The sequence below is a fragment of the Gopherus evgoodei genome, chromosome 3 (assembly GCF_007399415.2).
Source record: "Gopherus evgoodei ecotype Sinaloan lineage chromosome 3, rGopEvg1_v1.p, whole genome shotgun sequence".
NCBI classification, from domain to species: domain Eukaryota; kingdom Metazoa; phylum Chordata; order Testudines; family Testudinidae; genus Gopherus; species Gopherus evgoodei.
Window position 1 is genome coordinate 74,025,001 of NC_044324.1, and position 19,694 is coordinate 74,044,694.

General features: G+C 45.3%; 1 protein-coding gene across 2 annotated transcripts in view; it reads right to left on the reverse strand.

Annotated features, from left to right (window-relative positions):
• Positions 1-19,694, reverse strand: part of LOC115648351 (E3 ubiquitin-protein ligase E3D-like) — a 133,719-nt gene that overhangs the window by 21,781 nt on the left and 92,244 nt on the right. Inside the window, exon 10 of one of the 2 annotated variants that reach the window (XM_030555810.1) lies at positions 19,491-19,556. The exons of the other annotated variant lie outside the window; for it this stretch is intronic. Within the exon in view, the coding sequence (XP_030411670.1) occupies positions 19,524-19,556 (33 nt within the window). The 3' untranslated portion in view covers positions 19,491-19,523. Of the gene's footprint in view, positions 1-19,490; positions 19,557-19,694 lie in introns of those variants that run through there. 2 annotated transcript variants of the gene reach the window in all.

Sequence of the window (19,694 nt, forward strand, 5' to 3'; positions counted from 1 at the left end):
AGGGAGGATGAGGCCCTGTTCTAGCAGTTGAGGTGTGAAAACCAAGGGAGGAGAAACTGGTTTTGTAATTGGCAAGCCATTCACAGTCTTTGTTTAATCCTGAGCTGATGGTGTCAAATTTGCAGATGAACTGAAGCTCAGCAGTTTCTCTTTGAAGTCTGGTCCTGAAGTTTTTTTGCTGCAGGATGGCCACCTTAAGGTCTGCTATAGTGTGGCCAGGGAGGTTGAACTGTTCTCCTACAGGTTTTTGTATATTGCCATTCCTAATATCTGATTTGTGTCCATTTATCCTTTTCCGTAGCGACTGTCCAGTTTGGCCGATGTACATAGCAGAGGGGCATTGCTGGCATATGATAGCGTATATTACATTGGTGGAGGTGCAGGTGAATGAACCGGTGATGGTGTGGCTGATCTGGTTAGGTCCTGTGATGGTGTTGCTGGTGTAGATATGTGGGCAGAGTTGGCATCGAGGTTTGTTGCATGGATTGGCTCCTGAGCTAGAGTTACTATGGTGCAGTGTGCAGTTGCTGGTGAGAATATCTTTCAGGTTGGCAGGTTGCCTGTGGGTAAGGACTGGCCTGCCACCCAAGGCCTGTGAAAGTGTGGGATCATTGTCCAGGATGGGTTGTAGATCCCTGATGATGCGTTGGAGCGGTTTTAGCTGGCCATACACATTAATGCTGCTATTATTGTGACATATCACACCACCACTATGTCTTCATGATAGCTCTTTCAGTGGTCGTTGAACTGGACACTTTTCCCCTCCTCCCAAGGATTTTGCTGGGGGATATTTTGCCTTTTAATGTATTTGTGAGCATTTGCTCTTTACAGCTCCCTCCTCTGACAATTTGTAATATTCATAAACAGTGTTCCCCCTTCCAAGCTCCTCTTCTTCAGCTTTTCTTTTTTCTCGCTCTCTGGTGTATAATCATTTCTGTTGTCACTTTCTGTGAGAGTTAATTTAGAATATACTCTCCTCACAGCATGGAACACGCCTTCATTTTTCAGCAAAATTCCATGCACAACTATTATCTATAATAAAAATAAACAATAATAATAACAATAATTAATAATAGCTGATTTTCCATGACTCATTGTGAGGCCTTTGGCAGAGTCAAGACTTCCTAGCTCTCAATCCTATGCTCAGATTATGACTCTCATGTTACATTTTTACAAATGCACTAATAAGATGTTCATATAAACAAATTGCACTAAATAAATAAATAAATAAATAAATGACAACCAGGAGAAAAGCAAGAATTTATTCTCTCTTCGATTTGGCTGACTGATGTTGCAACAACAGCTAAATTTGTCTGTGAGTTAAAATTGGTTTGTAAAAAGCTTAGTTTATAGGATGGAAAAAGACATGAATGAGGCAGAAAGACAAGAAAGGAAAAGAAACGAAGAATATTTTATGGAATCCTCACTTCTTAATCTGGTTGTGAACTTGAGCAAAAGTTCTTGGGTTTTCTTAAGAGAAAAGGATTTTAAATCACTTTGTTTTATAACTCTGGAAATGAAGCGTTCGGCTGGGAATGGGGGTGCAGTAGGACATTCACATGCTTGAAGAGTTAGATTTGGGATGCTTGCATTTCAGAGGGATTGCTGGATGACTGCAGTGACACTGAACACCGCAGGAATTATGCAAACATCAGATAGGGCACAGTCATCTGTTTCAGTGGCTACTTTGACTACATTTCAAATATATCCTGAGAGTATCCTGCACTACAATAGTCTGACTTGGAAAATCTGTTCCCTCAAGACCACCTATAATTAGCTATGGATGATGCACACTTGGAAGACAAATATAGACACCGCAGAGGTGATGCATCACAGCCTGAAAATAATTAATGCTCATCCTAGTAATGCCACCTACACCAAGAGACTTCGGAACAGTTTACTAGGCCCATAATGTCACAAAGGAATGGGGAAATCATTTTTCATATCCACAGAAATAGGTCACCATAAACATTTTGAAAAAGAATCTTGAGTGAAAATAAAATGCATTTTGTGACGGGTTGTACTCATTATCACACAAAATAAGACTTCCATGTGGACTTTCAAGGGATTCCAGCCACCCTGCTTCAGACATGAAACACATTCCAAAACAAAACAGTTAATAAAGCTATTAAAGTGATTTTGCAGTTAAAAAAACATATACGTCATTCAGGAACTGAACAGCTCAAGAGTAGTGGGCTATGTAGAGACTGTAAAAAGCAACAGAGTGTCCTGTGGCACGTTATAGACTAACAGACGTATTGGAGCATAAGCTTTCGTGGGATGTGAGGTATTCACATATGAAAGCTTACGCTCCAATACGTCTGTTAGTCTATAAGGTGCCATGGTACTCTCTGTCGCTTTTTACAGATCCAGACTAACACGGCTACCCCTCTGATATGTAGAGACTGTTGCCTCTAGGTTACAGGCTCAAATCCAGTCCAACACACAAGCTACCCAAAGTCTTTACTATTTGTTCAGCAGTTTATTATTACGATTTGCATTACAGTGGTGCCTAAAGGCTCAAACTTATATGTGAAGAACATTTGTAGTCCCAGCCCAGTTCTTAGAGGATAGGTGCCCAAATCACAAAACAACCACCGCCACGAACAACAGCCTTGTTAGCAGTCCCAGCAAGAATTGAATAAATCCTGAAGTCTGAAACCTTGTTCATACTTATAGATGGTCCCTTTCAGGTTAGCAATGAGTAAGGCCCTACCAAATTCACAGCCATGAAAAATGCATCATGGACTGTGAAACCTGGTCTCCACCATGAAATCTGGTCTTTTGTGTACTTTTACCCTACACTATACAAAATTTCACCAGTGTTTCTCAAACTGGGAGTCCCGAACCAAAAGGGGGCTACAGGAGGGTCGCAAGTTTATTGTAGGAGGGTCACGATATTGCCACTCTTACTCCTGCACTGCATTCAGAGCTGGGTGGCCAGAGCGTGGCGGCTGCTGAGGCCTGGTCTACACTACAAGTTTATGCCAAATTTAGCAGCGTTAAACTGAATTAACCCTGCACCCGTCCACACAACGAAGCCCTTTATATCGATATAAAGCGCTCTTAATACCGTTATCTGTAATCCTCCCCGATGAGGGGAGTAGCGCTGAAATCAGTATTGCCATGTCGGATTAGGGTTAGTGTGGCCACAATTCGACGGTATTGGCCTTCGGGCGCTATCCCACAGTCCACCATTGTGACTGCTCTGGACAGCAATCTTGAACTCGGATAGACTGGCCAGGTAGACAGGAAAAGCCCCGCAAACTTTTGAATTTCATTTCCTGTTTGCCCAGCGTGGAGTGCCGATCAGCACAGGTGACCAAGCAGTCCCAGAATCCAAAAAGAGCTCCAGCATGGACGTACGGGAGATACTAGATCTGATCGCTGTATGGGGAGATAAATCTGTTCTATCAGAGCTCCATTCCAAAAGACAAAATGCCAAAGCATTTGAAAAAATCTCCAAGGCTATGATAGACAGAGACCACAGCAGGGACTCAGCACAGTGCTGTGTGACAAGCGTAAAGGAAAGCCAAATAATCAAATGGACGCTCACGGAGGGAGGGGCGACTGACGACTGTAGCTATCCCACAGTTCCTGCACTCTCCGAAAACCATTTGCATTCTTGGCTGAGCTCCCAAAGCCTGAAGGGTCAAAAACATTGTCGCGGGTGGTTCAGGGTATATGTCGTCAGCCCCGCCCCCCGCGAAAGAAAAGGGGAAAAAATCGTTTCTCGCCTTTCTTCACTGTCACCATATGTCTACTGGATGCTGCTAGCAGATGCGGTGCTGCAGCACTACACAGCAGCATCCCCTCCCCTTCCCTTAGCGATGGCAGAAGGTGCAATATGACTAGTATCCATCATCATCATCCCGTGAGTGCTCCTGGCTGGCCTCGGTGAGGTAGGCCGCGGAGCCTGGGCAAAAATGGGAATGACTCCTGGTCATTCCCTTCTTTAAGCTTTGTCTCCTGGAGATTCAGTCCTGGCTGGAATATGATAGCAGTTGGAGGCTGCGCTCCTCTCCCCTGCACCCTTTAATGACTAATGGAGATTCAGTCCTCTCTGGAATATCACAGCAGCCGGAGGCTGCGTCTCCCTCATTTTATCTCAATAAAGTCAGTGTTTCTTATTCATGCATTCTTTATTACTTCATCACACAAATGGGGGGGATAACTGCCACGGTAGCCCAGGAGGGGTGGGGGAGGAGGGGAGCAACAGGTGGGGTTGTTGCAGGGGCACCCCCTAGAATGGCACGCAGCTCATCATTTCTGCAGGATGTCTGGGGCTCTGATCGGGAGAGGCTGTCCTCTCTGGTTCTTTAGTAGACTTGCCCCATATTCTAGGCAGGACTGACTCTACTTTTAGACAAAATGTAAAGAAGGGAATGACCTGGGGAGTCATTCCCATTTTTGTCCATGTGCCCCCAGCCGACCTCAGCGAGGTCAGTCAGGAGCACCCATGACAGCAGCAGACTGTACAATATGACTGGTATCCGTCATTGCCAATTTCCAAAGCAGCCGATGCTGCAATAGGCTGGTAACCATCTCTGCTAACTTGCAAAGGCAAGTGAATGCTGCTGTGTAGCACTGCAGTACCACCTCTGTCAGCAGCATCCAGTACACATACGGTGACAGTGAAAAAAGGCTAAATGGGCTCCATGGTTGCCATGCTATGGCATCTGCCAGGGCAATCCAGGGAAAAGGGCGTGAAATCATTGTCTGCCGTTGCTTTCATGGAGGGAGGAATGACTGACGACATTTACCCAGAATCACTCGCGACACTGTTTTTGCCCCATCATGCATTGGGATCTCAACCCAGAATTCCAGTGGACAGAGGAGACTGCAGGACCTATGGGATAGCTATGGGATAGCTACCCACAGTGCAACGCTCCGGAAATCGATGCTAGCCTCGGTACATGGACGCACACCACCGAACAGAAACAAATGGATGCATTTAGAGATGGTTTCAATCGAGTCTTCCCAATGGAAAAGCTGAGTCCTTCAGCTATGAGGAAGTTCAGATGATTCTTTGTGGAAATTAGTGCGGAAATTAGGCATGAATTAATGCGCTTAGTGTGGCTGCAAGCACTCGACTTTATACAATATGTTTCCAAAAACCGGTTTCTGTAAAATCGGAATAATCCCGTTGTCAAGGTTTCTTTCTCCACTTTGAACTTTAGAGTACAAAAGTGGGGACCTGCATGAACACTTCTAAGCTTAATTACTAGCTTAGATCTGGTAACGCTGCCACAAGCCAGAATTTAGTGTCTGGCACACTTTCTGTTCCCCTAAAACCTTCCCTGGAGAACACAGATCCAAACCCCTTGGATCTTAAAACAAGGAGAAACTAACCATCCCCCTCCTTTCCCCCCCAGACTTCCCCTCCCTGGGTTGCCTTGAGAGGCTTCACACAGATCCAAAGTCCTTGGATCTTAAAACAAGGAGGAATTAACCACCCCCCCTCCTCCTTTCCCCCCACCAATCCCTGGTGAGTTCAGACCCAATCCCCTTGGATCTTAAAACAAGGAAAATCAATCAGATTCTTAAAAAGAAAGCTTTTAATTAAAGAAAGAAAAAAGTAAAAATTCTCTCTGTAAAGTCAGGATGGAAAATGCTTTACAGGGTACTCAGATTCATATAGACCAGAGGGACCCCCCACTCAGCCTTAGATTCAAAGTTACAGCAAACAGAGGTAAAAATCCTTCCAGCAAAAAGAAACATTCACAAGTTGAGAAAACAAACATAAGACTAATCTGCCTTGCCTGGCTATTACCTACAATTTTGACACATGAAAGACTGATTCAGAAAGATTTGGAGAGCCTGGATGTACGTCTGGTCCCTCTTAGTCCCAAGAGCGAACAACAAAATAAAAAGCACAAAGACTTCCCTCCACTAAGATTTGAAAGTATCTTGTCCCCCTATTGGTCCTCTGGTCAGGTGTCAGCCAGGTTTACTGAGCTTCTTAACCCTTTACAGGTAAAAGAGATATTAACCCTTAACCATCTGTTTAGGACACCCGTAGTGCAGACATACCCTGAGCAGGCGCCCAGTTCTGAAGGCAGTGCCCCACCAGCAGCAGTGCAGAAGTAAGGGTGGCAATACCGTATCATTCCATCCTTACTTCTACACGACTGCCTTCAGAGTTGCGTGGCCAGATAGTGACGGCTGCTGGGCCAGAGAGGGCCCACATCTGAAGGCAGCAGTGCAAAAGTAAAGGTGGCCATACCATATCATACCAGCCTTCTGAGCAGGGCTCCTGGCCAGCAGACACACTCTCTGGCCTCCCAGCTCTGAAGGCATTGCTGCCACTAGTAACAGTGCAAAAGTAAGGATGGCAATACTGTGATCCTGCATCCCAATAACATACACACCACAAACCCCTTTGGGGTCAGGACCCTTACAGTTACAAAACTGAAATTTCAGATTTAAATATCTGAAATCATGAAATTTATGATTTTTAAAATCCCATGACCATGAAATTGATCAAAATGGACTGTGAATTTGGCAGGGCCTTAGCAATGAGGCTCAGTTAGCTGGTCAATGTATTGTTTATTTAAATAGAGTTTTGCTGTATTAATTTTAAATGCTATTTAGAGTGAATTAGCACATTTAGAAAGCCTGGTTCTTAAAGTATCACAAGGTACAGGGAGTAAAACATTTCTGAGGTCATCCATATCTACTCACATTTTGTCTTTTAGGATCTTACATAGCTCTGGAAATTCCAGCTACTCTCTCCAATTAGATCCTTAATTTCCTTTCCACACCAGGTTCTTTGATTCATTAGAATGAAACTTTGCTTGCTTATTGGATAAAAAGTAAAAAGCCTCTAGTAAAACATTGCTCTGAAGTGACAGCCACCTTGACTTATTGTCTCCTCTCTCTCATGTTTTGCCCTTACATTCAAACATATTGATGAATCTATGCTTCAGCTCGCACTCTGTTGTTCTTTTTCCTCTTTTTAAGTTTTTCAGTTTGTTCTTTTTGCTCTCTTCCCAGCAGTTCAATTTTCTCCAGCTTCAGGCAATCACAATTACATCTCACTATTCTGTGACCACTTCTTGAATAGATGTAATGCTAGAAATAGTATTATTCAGAACAAATGTTTCTCTTTCACAATGTGAGAGTTTCCATTTTAGGATTGCCAGTTTTGGTTGGATGTATTGCTGAGATTTCATCACATGCCATAATCTTTAATTAACGATTAATCTTTAATTCCTGGAGACTCCAGGCCATCCTGGAAGGTTTGCAATCCTATTCCAGGTTCACTTTTTATTTTCCTTTTACAAACCATTAATGACAGTCAATGATACTCAGTTTTTCCAGGTCTTCTTCCTCTTTCCATACTCATTCTTATTTATTGCTTTTAGTATCCAATTTATCACACTCAAGGACAAGTGCATAATGAGTAAATTGTACACTAGTATCAATTCCCTTGAGGTATCATTCTCCTGCCTGGATTATTAAACTACAAAACAGAGACTTTGTCAGAGAACTGCAATCATTATAGCTTGTTTGACTGACCCAAGACTTCAAAAATACTATGTAAAACTCTTTCCTAAAGAGGTCACTTACAAATGCACTATTAAAACATTATTTAATTGTATTAAACTACTGAACATATTTTTAAAAATTCATTCAATGAAAACTATTGTATTAAAGATGTACAAGAACAAAGAATATAACAGAAATACAAACATATGATTATGAAGAATTTAACTAGATATTGGCAAGACTGCTACCTGGATATGATATCAGACAAACTACAGTTATCTATAAACAATCTGAATAAAAAAACCTATGCTTTTAAAGTGTCAGAAGGGTAGCTGTGTTAGTCTGGATCTGTAAGAAGTGACAAAGAGTCCTGTGGCACCTTACAGACTAACAGACGTATTGGAGCATGAGCTTTCGGGGGTGAATACCCACTTCGTCAGACACATGCCTTGTAAGCTTTTCAAAATTACTATCAAAATTATATTAGCCATTTTTGTTTTGTAAACATGAAGAGCCAGCAAAAATTTAAAACTAATTTACCTGAAATGTAGGAAAAGTCATTCTCTTTAAAATACAATTTTATTTACCTTGTGAAAGAAATGAAAAGGTATTTTGTCTTCAAACTGTAAAAACAAACTTTTTTCTGCACTCTTCCTTTACAATCAGTTCCACGAACATCCATACGCTGGCACAGCAACTTTAGTGATTTCATGTTGAATGTGTTTGTGCATATATGTATTTCGCAAGTGTGTATCAAAATACATATATTGCATATATACTTACCTAGGACACACATCTGTGGCCTGCTCCTGCAAACACTAACATGCGTGAGCAGTCTCACTGAAGTCAATGGGACTACTTGCATGGGAGACTAAAGGACATATGATGTGGCAGAAGTATCACTTTTTAAGTTCTCTATAATCAATTTTTTCTGATTGGCTTTCTGTTGCTTAAATCTCAGAAGAGATCATTCCAAATATCTCTCATTAATTTTTCTAATTTGTTTTATTACTTCTCTAAAGTCACAAATATATTTTATATACATACACACAGGCATATGCACTATGTATTGTATAGCAGTTACTTCTTTGTGTTAATGCTCTGGCTGATCTACCACTTTCCATTAATAATAATAAAAAACTGTTTTCAAAAAATTAAAACACAGACCTCTAACACCAGAAATGAAATTAAATTAGTTAACTGGTAGGTGAATGAAACATTAATGAAATGAACTAGAGAATTTTCCCCTTATGAGGAACATTTATTGAGTGTAATTACATTCCTTTTATTAAAAATCTATACTTATGCAAGTGTAAAATATTACATCATACCAAAAACTGCAGAGTATAAGCAAGTACTTAACTGTAAGGATCTTTTTTTTCTAACAGACTGAAGACAGTAAATCACCTTCACTGTTTGAAGTATTCAAAGAAGTGATGGGGCGGTGGGAACCCTCCCTTAACCAGCAACTACAGTTCCTAATTCATTTTTCTAACAAATATCCAGCTATCAGAGACTAGTCCAAGCATTTTCTGGCAAAGTTCATATCCAATGGTGTTAATGAGAAACTTTCACTACTATTTCTCCACAATATATCCTGCTGGCTAGTTTACTCATTTGCATCTGTTCTGCACTACTGAAGCCAATGGGAGTTTTGACATTAACTTTAGTAGGGTCAGGTCCTTGGCTAGAGTGTGGGAATAATATCACAAAAGTTTTAGGTACATTCAAATAATGCTATATATAAACAAAGTAAATCAAAACAACAGGAAGTTAGTGACTGTGGCTATGATTTTCAAACCTAGAAGCCTAAAACTAGATTCCCAAATTTACATCAGAGCACCAAATATGATACCCAATTTTCAAAAAATATGGTTACTCACCTTTGTAACTGTTGTTCTTCAAGATGTGTTGCTCATATCCATTCCAATTAGGTGTGTGCGCGCCGCATGCACGTTCATCGGAAGATTTTTAACCTAGCAACACTCGGTGGGTCGGCTGGGCGCCCTCTGGCGTGGCGCCACTATGGCACCGAATATATACCCCTGCCGACCCATCCGCTCCTCAGTTCCTTCTTGCCGGCTATTCTGACAGTGGGGAAGGAAGGCGGGTTTTGGAATGGATATGAGCAACACATCTCGAAGAACAACAGTTGCTTCCAATATCCATTCCAAAACCCGCCTTCCTTCCCCACTGTCGGAGTAGCCAGCAAGAAGGAACTGTGGAGCGGATGGGTCGGCAGGGGTATATATTCGGTGCCATAGTGGCGCCACGCCAGAGGGCGCCCAGCCGACCCACCGAGTGTTGCTAGGTTAAAAATCTTCCGATGAACGTGCATGCGGCACGCGCACACCTAATTGGAATGGATATGAGCAACACATCTCGAAGAACAACAGTTACAAAGGTGAGTAACCATCTTTTCTTCTTCGAGTGCTTGCTCATATCAATTCCAATTAGGTGAATCCCAAGCCTTACCTAGGCGGTGGGGTCAGAGTGAGATACTGCACAATGCAAAACCGCTGAGCCGAAGGCTGCATCATTTCTGGATTGTTGCACCAGGGCATAATAGGAAGCAAAGGTGTGTACTGAAGACCAAGTAGCTGCTCGACATATCTCCGGGATAGGTACTCGAGCTAAGAAGGCGGCCTACGAGGCCTGAGCCCTGGTAGAATGTGCGGTAATATGTCCCGGAGAAACATGAGCTAGATCATAGCAAGTACGGATGCACGCTGTTACCCAGGACAAAATCCTCTGAGAAGAGATGGGTAGGTCTTTCATCTGCCACTGCAACAAAGAGTTGGGGTGTTTTGCAGAAGGGCTTCGTCCGGTCAATATAAAAGGCGAGGGCCCTACGGACGTCGAGGGAATGTAACTGCTGCTCCCGACGAGATGCATGCGGTTTGGGAAAGAAGACAGGGAGGAATATGTCTTGATTGAGATGGAAGGCCGATACTATTTTGGGGAGGAACGCTGGATGTGGATGCAACTGCACCTTGTCTTTGTGGAACACCGTATACGGTGGGTCCACCATCAGAGCCCAAAGCTCAGAGACTCTTCTAGCCGACGTGATGGCTACAAGGAAGGCTGTTTTCCATGACAGATATAGGAGCGAGCAGGTTGCCAATGGCTCGAATGGAGGAGACGTAAGCCTCATCAGGACCAGGTTACTGAGGTCCCAGGAAGGGGCGGGGTAGTGTACTAGGGGGTATAGAAGCTCCAAACCCTTGAGGAACCTCGAAACCATAGGGTGGGAGAAGACAGAGTGACTACCTTCTCCTGGGTGGAAAGTAGAAATAGCCGCCAAGTGCACTCGCAATGATGAGCTAGCGAGGCCTTGCTGTTTAAGATACCAGAGACAGTCCAGTATAGTGGGGATGGGAACCTCCGTGGGTGTGGCATTCAGTGTTTGACACCCGCAGGAAAATTGCTTCCACTTGGCCAAGTATGTAGACCGAGTGAAAGGTTTTCTGCTACCCAGGAGTACTTCTTGCACTGGGGTAGAGCCGCGTAACTCAGATTGGGTTAACCATGCAGGAGCCACGCTGTGAGATGAAGGGATTGCAGGTCTGGGTGGTGAAGCCTGCCATGGTCCTGAGTTATAAGATCTTGATGAAGAGGCAGAGAGATTGGGTTGGCTATCGAGAGGTCCAGCAACGTGGTGTACCAGTGTTGTCAGGGCCACGCAGGGGTGACCAGGATCAGGCGAGCCCTGTCCCTGCGGAGCTTTAGGAGAACCTTGTGCACCAGTGGAAAGGGTGGAAAGGCGTAAAGCGGTTGGCTCTTCCATGGGATTAGGAACGTGTCCAATATCAAGCCCGGGGCAAGACCTTGGAAGAAGCAGAACCTCTGGCATTTCCTGTTCTAATGAGAAGTGAAGAGGTCTATGTAGGGAAAGCCCCACTTCCGGAAGACAGAATGTATAATGTCCAGGCGAATCGACTACTCGTGATACAGAACTGCTGAGTTGGTCTGCCAGAGTGTTCTGAGCCCCCGGGAGAAAGGACGCTACAAGGTCAATTGAGTGGGCTATGCAAAATTCCCACAGTTGGATTGCCTCCTGACAAAGGGGGGAGGATCAAGTTCCTTCCTGCTTGTTTATGTAGTGCATGGCCGTTGTGTTGTCCGTAAGCACTGAAACACAATGACCCTGCAGATGTTGGTGGAATGTGTGGCACGCCAGGCGGACTGCTCTCAGTTCTCGGACATTTATGTGCAACGCTAGCTCTTGAGATGACCAGAGGCCTTGCATGCGAAGATGACCTAGGTGAGCCCCCCAGCCAAGAGAGGACGCGTCCGTCGTTAGGGACACTGAAGGCTGCATCGGATGGAATGGCAGTCCTGCACACACCAGGGAGGATGTTAGCCACCAATCGAGGGAGCCTAAAATGCTCTGAGGAATGGTGACCACCATGTCTATGGTATCTCTGCCTGGGCGGTAAACTGAGGCGAGCCAGGTTTGAAGGGGACGCAGGCGTAGCTTGGCGTGCTCGGTTACAAAGGTGCATGTGGCCATGTGATCGAGGAGGCTGAGACAGGTGTGAGCCGACGTCTTCGGAAAGCTTTGGAGGCTTTTTATAATTGAAACTAATGTCTGAAACTGGGGCAGTGGCAGGCAGGCTCTTGCGAGTTTGGAGTCTAGAATGGCCCCAATGAACTCTATTCTTTGTGTGGGCACTAGAGTAGATTTCTCTAGATTGATCATCAGGCCCAATCGTCTGAATAGGTCCGTGACAATGCCCATGTGTCTGGTGACTTGGGCCTTGGAGGTCCCTCGAATAAGCCAGTCATCTAGGTAAGGAAAGACGTATTCGCCGATGACAGAGGAAGGCGGCCACTACAGCCATACACTTCGTGAACACACGAGGGGCTGTAGAGAGGCCAAACAGAAGGACCGCAAATTGAAAATGTTGGTGGTGCACTATAAACTGTAGGTACCGTCTGTGTGGGGGATAAATGGCGATGTGGAAATATGCGTCCTTCATGTTGAGAGCAGCGTACCAGTCTCCGGGATCCAGGGATGGGATGATGGTCCCCAGGGATACCATGCGGAACTTCAACTTTTTCAAGAACATGTTGAGTCCTTGCAGGTCCAGGATGGGTCGGAGACCTCCTTTTGCCTTGGGGATTAGGAAATATCGGGAATAAAATCCCTTGCCCCTTAATTCCTCCGGTACCTCCTCTATAGCCCCGATTGAGAGGAGCGTACAAAACCCTTGGCAGAGGAATTTCTCATGAGAGGGGTCCCTGAAGAGGGACGGGGAAGGGGGGGTGAGAGGGAGGGGGCGAAATAAATTGGAGGTGGTATCCAAATTCTACTGAGCGTAGGACCCAATGATCCGAGGTTAATTGGGTCCACGCAGGGAGGAAGGAGGAAAGGCGTTTGGAAAACTGAAGGGGATCCTGGGGATGGACTGGTGCTCTGCTCTCGGGCACACCTTCAAAAGTTTGGTTTAGGGCCCGTCGTTGGTTTGGCAGGACTGTTATTGTGACCCCCTTGAGGTCCAGACTGCCGCCTGCGGTTACCGCGACCACACCTTCTGCCAAAGTCTTATCGTGGCCTGGGTGGGGGGTAAGGGCACTGAGGCTGGCTACGGAAGGACCTTCATTGGGTCTGTGGAGTATGCATAATCGCCTGATTGTCCTTGAGACTCTGCAGCCTAGGGTCCATTTTCTAAGAGAAGAGGCCCTGGCCTTCAAATGGCAGGTCTTGGATGGTGTGCTGCAGTTCAGGAGGTAGGCCTGACACTTGCAGCCATGATATCCATATCATCGTGATTCCGGAGGCGAAGGTTCTGGCTGCCAAATAGGCAGGGTAGAGTGAGGCCTGGAGGGAGGTCCATGCAACTTTCTTTCCTTCCTCCAGAAGGGCCTGGAATTCCTGGCAGGAGTCCTGTGGGACCAGTTCAGTGAACTTGCCCGCCGCCCACCAGGTATTATAATTATATCTGCTAAGCAGGGCCTGTTGGTTCACCACCCTGAGTTGGAGGCCCCCCGCACAGTAGACTTTACGTCCCAACAGGTCCATACGTCTAGCCTCCCTTGATTTTGGGATGGGGGCTTGCTGGCCATGGCGCTCCCACTCAGTCACGGATTGGACCACCAGAGAGCATGGAGGAGGGTGGGTATATAAGTACTCGTACCCCTTGGAGGGCACCATGTACTTTCATTCCACCCCTCTGGCTGTGGGAGGGATAGACGCCAGGGATTGTCAGATGGTGTCTGCTTTGGCTTGAATGGAGCGGATGAATGGTAAAGCCACACGAGTTGGCGCATCTGCCGACAGTATGTCTATTACAGGGACTTCAACCTCCGGGACTTCCTCTACCTGCAGATTAATATTTAAGGCGACTCGCCTCAGAAGGTCCTGGTGAGCTCGGAAGTCAACAGGAGGCGGGCCCGATGAGGATGTCCCGGCTACCGTCTCATCTAGAGAAGAGGAAGACGACAGACCCGGGAAGAGTGGCTCATGTATGGACTCGTGGTCAGGAGGCACATCAGGGTCTGGGAGGACCTGAGGGTCTGGTGCCAAAGGAGATTCGTCTGTACCTGCTGGAGGGGGGCAGTTAACAGTGTCCTCCGGTGCGCGATATTCCAATGGGGCGGAGCGTGATGGTACCTGGTGATATGCCCAAGGCGTCCAAAAGGACCACTGTTGAGGACCTTGGTCTGGACATTGAGCCTTATGTAGAACTCGGCTGTGTACCTCCAAATCCGGGAGGTCGACTGGGACCTTGAAGCTCTATGATGAGATCGGCTGTGGCGCGAACGGTGCCGGGAGCTGGATCGGTATCTGGAGTATTGGGCCGGCGAGCGGGATCTCGAGTGGTGCCGCGAGTACGACCGGTACTGAGAAGGAGATTGGTACCGGGACTGCGAGTGGCGTCGGGATTGGGATCGGTGACGAGATCGAGAACGCTGGCAGGACCTCGATCTTGAGTGGTGTCTCTCGGCAGTGCTGATCGAAGATGGTCTTACCATAGCAGGCTTGCCTGTTGACTGAATAACCCGCATCGGCAGTGCCGGGGGTTGAGGCAGGGTGGGCTCCATTAATGCAATCAGTTCTCTCGCCGTAGAAAATGTCTCTGGCGTGGTGGGAACAATGAGCTCTACCGAGGCATGCGCTGGGGAGCTGTCAGGCACCGGACTCGACGGCCCTTGTGAGGCCAGAATCAACGGTGCTGAGATTGTCGGTGCTGCGGCAGCTACTGGTGCCGGGCGGCTTGACTTAGGCTGTTGCTCAGACTGCGGTGTAGATAGTGAAGCCGCAGGAGCTTTGAGCTTCTTGGCTCACGGGGAGAGGGAGCAGTGCCGGGCAGGTTTCTGGGCCGGTGCCGGCTGCCGAGATGTCTTAATGGTCCCGATGCACTCCGGTGCTGACGAGGCACTTCTCCCCGGTGCGTACTGTCCGGCACCCGGTGCCAAAGGTAGAGAAGTGAGGGCTGCCTCCATTAGGAGCTGCTTGAGGCGAAAGTCCCACTCCTTTTTCTCCCATGGCTTGAAGGATTTGCAGATCCGGCACTTGTCTGCGAGGTGGGATTCCCCCAAGCACTTCAGGCAGGAGTCGTGAGGGTCTCCTATGTGCATCGGCCTGCGGCAAGCCGAGCACGGTTTGAAACCTGGTGAGCCAGGCATGGGCCTGGGCACGGGCCTGGGCACGGGCCTGGGCACCGGGTGAGGGCAAGGGCTAATCCCCAACCCTCTCAACTATATAAACTAAGTTTAGGAAAAATTATTAAAAGTATTAAATAGAACTATAGAGAATAACTATATACACAATAAGTATTAGAATGAGTAAATAGTTAGGGAGGTGGAGATCAGCTAAGCCACGCTCCACCGTTCCAACGACCGACACGGGCGGTAAGAAGGAACTGAGGAGTGGATGGGTTGGCAGGGGTATATATTTGGTGTCATAGCGGCGCCACGCCAGGGGGCGCCCAGCCGACCCATCGAATGTTGCTAGGGTAAAAATCTTCCGACGAACGTGCACGCAGCGTGCGCACACCTAATTGGAATCGATATGAGCAAGCACTCGAAGAAGAACTGCTGACTTCAATGGGAGCTGTTGGTGCTATGTGTTACCTCCGTCAGACCCAAGCTGCCCAAGGGGACGCCTCTCCCTCTAGACGCAACCAGGCCAGGCTGACCCGTTACTCTGCGAGGCTGCCGTGGGTCGGCCCCAGCTGGCCGCCCACAGGTGCTGAGTTACACAGGACCCTGGCACTCTCCCGACTGAGCTGCGGCCCAGCACTGGTGCATGTGGAGTGTCTGCGCTCCTATGTCCATGGGCCCTGCTTGGCCCGCTGGGGATGGCTCGGGAGAAGCCAGCTCTGAACCTGGCACAAACCCCATTGGGCTGGACGCTTGCAACTGGCTATGGCAGGGGTATTGTGCTAGGCTCTGCAGCCTCCACTGCTGGCCTCCAGGGCCGGCTCTACTGTTTTTGCCCCCAAGCAGCATGCTGAATTGCTGCTGGACGGCAGGGGTAGTCAGTGTACAGTTAGGGTGGCATGCACGTTTCCGCCGCAGCAGCAATTTGGCAGCCGCTTCTGTCTTCAGCCGCTGTGCCACTGCGGACAGCTGAACGTAGAAGCGGCCGCCGAAGTGCCGCCGCAGCCATGGAAACGCGCGAGCCGTCCTAACGGCACACGGACTGTCCCTGCCATCCGGCGGCAATTCGGCGCGCTGCTTGGGGGCAAAAACACACGGACTGCTGCCCCTTGTGGATTGCCGCCCCAAGCACCTGCTTGGGAGACTGGTATCTGGAGCTGGCCCTGGTTATCCCTCCCCCCATGGTAGACTCGAGGAGCTCAATCTATTTAGCTTGACGAAGAGAAGGTAAAAGTGCTGCTAGCAGAGTCCATAAGTACCTATGGGGGGGAAGGGGGAGACACATATTTTATGATGGGCTCTTCAGTCTAGCAGACAAAGGTGTAACAAGATCCAATGGTTGGAAGTTGAAGCTAAACAAATTCAGACTGGAAATACAGTGTAATTGTTTTGACAGTGAGGGTAATTAACCATTGGAACAATTTAAGAAGAGCCTTGATAGATTCTCCAACACTGGCAATTTTTAAATCAAGACTGGATTTTTTTCCTTTTAAAGATATGCTCTAGTTCAAACTGGAATTATTTTGGGGAAGTTCTATGGCATGTAGTATACAAGAAGGCAGACTAGATTATTACTGTGATCCTGTCTGGCCTTGGAATTTATGCATTTTATTTGCTGTTAAATAAGTGTACTAAAAGATCCTGGGTCAAATCCTAGGAGTTGATAAAAGTCCCTTTGACTTCAGTGGGACCAGGATTAGCCCACACTTCACAATATGTTGAAGAAGTGCACTGTTTTGGGGGCAGGGATGCAAGGAAGGGAAGAGTCACTAAACAGAAATATATCTAAAACAGCAAATTCTATAGCTAATATTTAGCCACATTCTAAGTATCACCTTTAAATAGGAAAACAGCTACTGCTAATGGAATATATCCCCAGGATATCCATAAGGAATAGACATTTGTGATTAATTTGACTAGTCACTAACTACTGCTGTATAAAAATACAGCTGAAAATGCATTTACTCTCTGTGAAAGTAAAGAATGCAACTTAAAATAAATTTTTTTCTGTTTGTTCAGCAAGTCTCCTACATTAACTTTTTTTTTAAAGTAGTAATATTGGTTTCACATTGTTATATAGAAGAAAACATGTTTTTCTTCTCAGCTTTTCTGCCTTTCTTTAAAGGGAAGAGACAAGTACAACTAAACACTGCAAGCATTAAACACTAGTTTCTAATTACTGAAACAGAAGAATTGAATTATATGAGCTTCTGCTTAAAATATATGAAGAGGCTAATCCAGTTGTCCCAGGTGATGTAAGAGAACACATGTCCAATACCTTTCCATCATAAGCCCACTGAAATCCACCTTTATCTTAGTTTACACCCAGGAAACAAAGTAAAATGGTTTATAATAGAAATGAGAAATGCATGTGGACACAGAACATTGCTGAAAACCTGAGACAGCAACATGAAGGAAAACATGGAGAGGTTTATCGACCATCTTTTCAAAGCTCCGCATAGACTGTCTGGAAAGAGATTCAGGAGAAAATAAAAATATGTTGGCCAAATTATTAAGTTATCTGAAATTCCACAAATAATTATACTAAATTATGATTGGATGGAGAATCTCAACACGGAAACAAAAGGGTATCAGTAGTTTGGAGGACCAACAAGCAAAGAACATTATAATCAACATTAAATTATCAGTATCAAGTATTGGATGAATATAGAGAACAAGAAGAGACAACCACTATAATTAAAGGTAAGGTAAAACTGTATGGCGAAGATGATCCCAAAGCTTCTGGAGCCCTATCATTTTCCAGCATCACTTATCATAGAGAAGTGCTCTGCGATCTGGTACTGATCCCAGGAGTGGGCCAAGTAGCCAAGACAATTACATGTAGTGTCCATAAGCATGATTAAGACTACATTCTCAGTTACTTGATTCAATAGGGCGGAATTTTTTTCAGGGAGCAAGGTATTTAAAAAGATACTTGTAGATAATTTCCTCTTATCTCCTTTTCAGGACTAGATTTCATGTTTTATGTTTCTCCATCAAGGATTGATAGCATCACTATTACTGAAACAAGCATAAGGAATACAACTCCCTGATCTATCTGTCTTGCTTGTTATTCCTACAAGCCTTGGTATCATACAAAACCTGGATTGGAGTCTCAGCTGGTAGAAAAAAAGTATCAAATTTCAGGCTACCAAGTGATTACTGGTAGTCAATATATTAATACGTTTTTTGGTATTTATTTCCTTTCCAAAAAACAAAAAAAGAATTTCACCTTTAATGTGTTAGGCTGCTGTTATAAGCAGAGCAAGAGGAAGAAATGTTAACCCAAATGGCCTGACAAAATCCCAACAATTACATCTGTCTACCCAAAACTCCCCCTGCAGTTTCAATTGGCTATGGTCTTCTTAAATGGCTGCACATTGTTCTGCGCACTATTAAATGGATGCCAGGCTTCAACTCAGACAGAACAGCTTCTCCACTGAGAGTGAATTAATCCTTGTGTATTAGTGGGCTTTGTTAACACTTAAACAGCTGTATTGTCCTTTCCTGCAGAAAAAAATATGGAGAAAAAAACCCCAGATGCTCACTTGACAGCCTGTAAAATCAATTTGCTCTATTGGAATACCTCTGTCTCCTCTCATACTACTATGGTAAGAGCCTTTGAATCAAAGAGTCATTCTATCCTCTCTTTTGATGCTGCTGCTTAAGAAGCTCTTGCATTTATAATTTTCCATTACTGATCACACCAGAATACCGTTTAGAGAGGAAGAAATTAGTGCTCAATCCTATTCACAGTGCATTCTGTGGGAGTTTTGCCATTTACTACAATGGGAGCAGGAATAAGCCATTGGTAAGGCAGCTTGGCCATCTCATCTCTTGCATCTTTCTTTAAATTCTTCCCTCTCACTTGTTGGATGGCCGATTCCTTTTTATGTTTCCTCATATACTTACTATCTTTTCCTGATTCCAAACTTTAGTTTGTTTTCTAGCATCATCCACTACATTCATCATCATCTATCAATCACAGATCAAGGACCAATGATTTAAATGAGGATGATGTGATTAGATGACAAGATTCCTAAAACTGCAATGAATGATAGACTTTGATTTCTGATGGCAGGCAATTATATGTATGTCAATGGAGGCATTACATCAAGGCCATGATAAAAACCATCACTCCAGATTCATCTTCAGCTGACAATCAAGAACAAAGAGCTTTAATAACCCATATTTCTTCCACAATGCACTTCACCATAGCCAAATTGCTATTCCATTTCATAACTACTACATATGATACTTGGTTGTATGCCCCTTTAATTTGTTCATTTCTCCATTTGATTCTTTGAAAACCTGTCATTACCATTTCACTCTCCTTCAGTTATGGTGGTCTTGAACTCCTCTGAATGTCTTGTCAAGCTGCCTTGCTTGCCAATACAACTCTGGAGTTGAGCAGCAGCTTCTTTTCACCAAGACACATTTCTCAAGGTCCTTGTAATCTACAATAAAATTTGCCCCTTATGAACTATAGCTACAATTTGATATAGCTGAATACCTGTATTTTCAAAGCATCTTTTACTTTATTCAAAAACACTATAATGAATACATCTCTTTTCCATATGTTCTAGAATACCAAG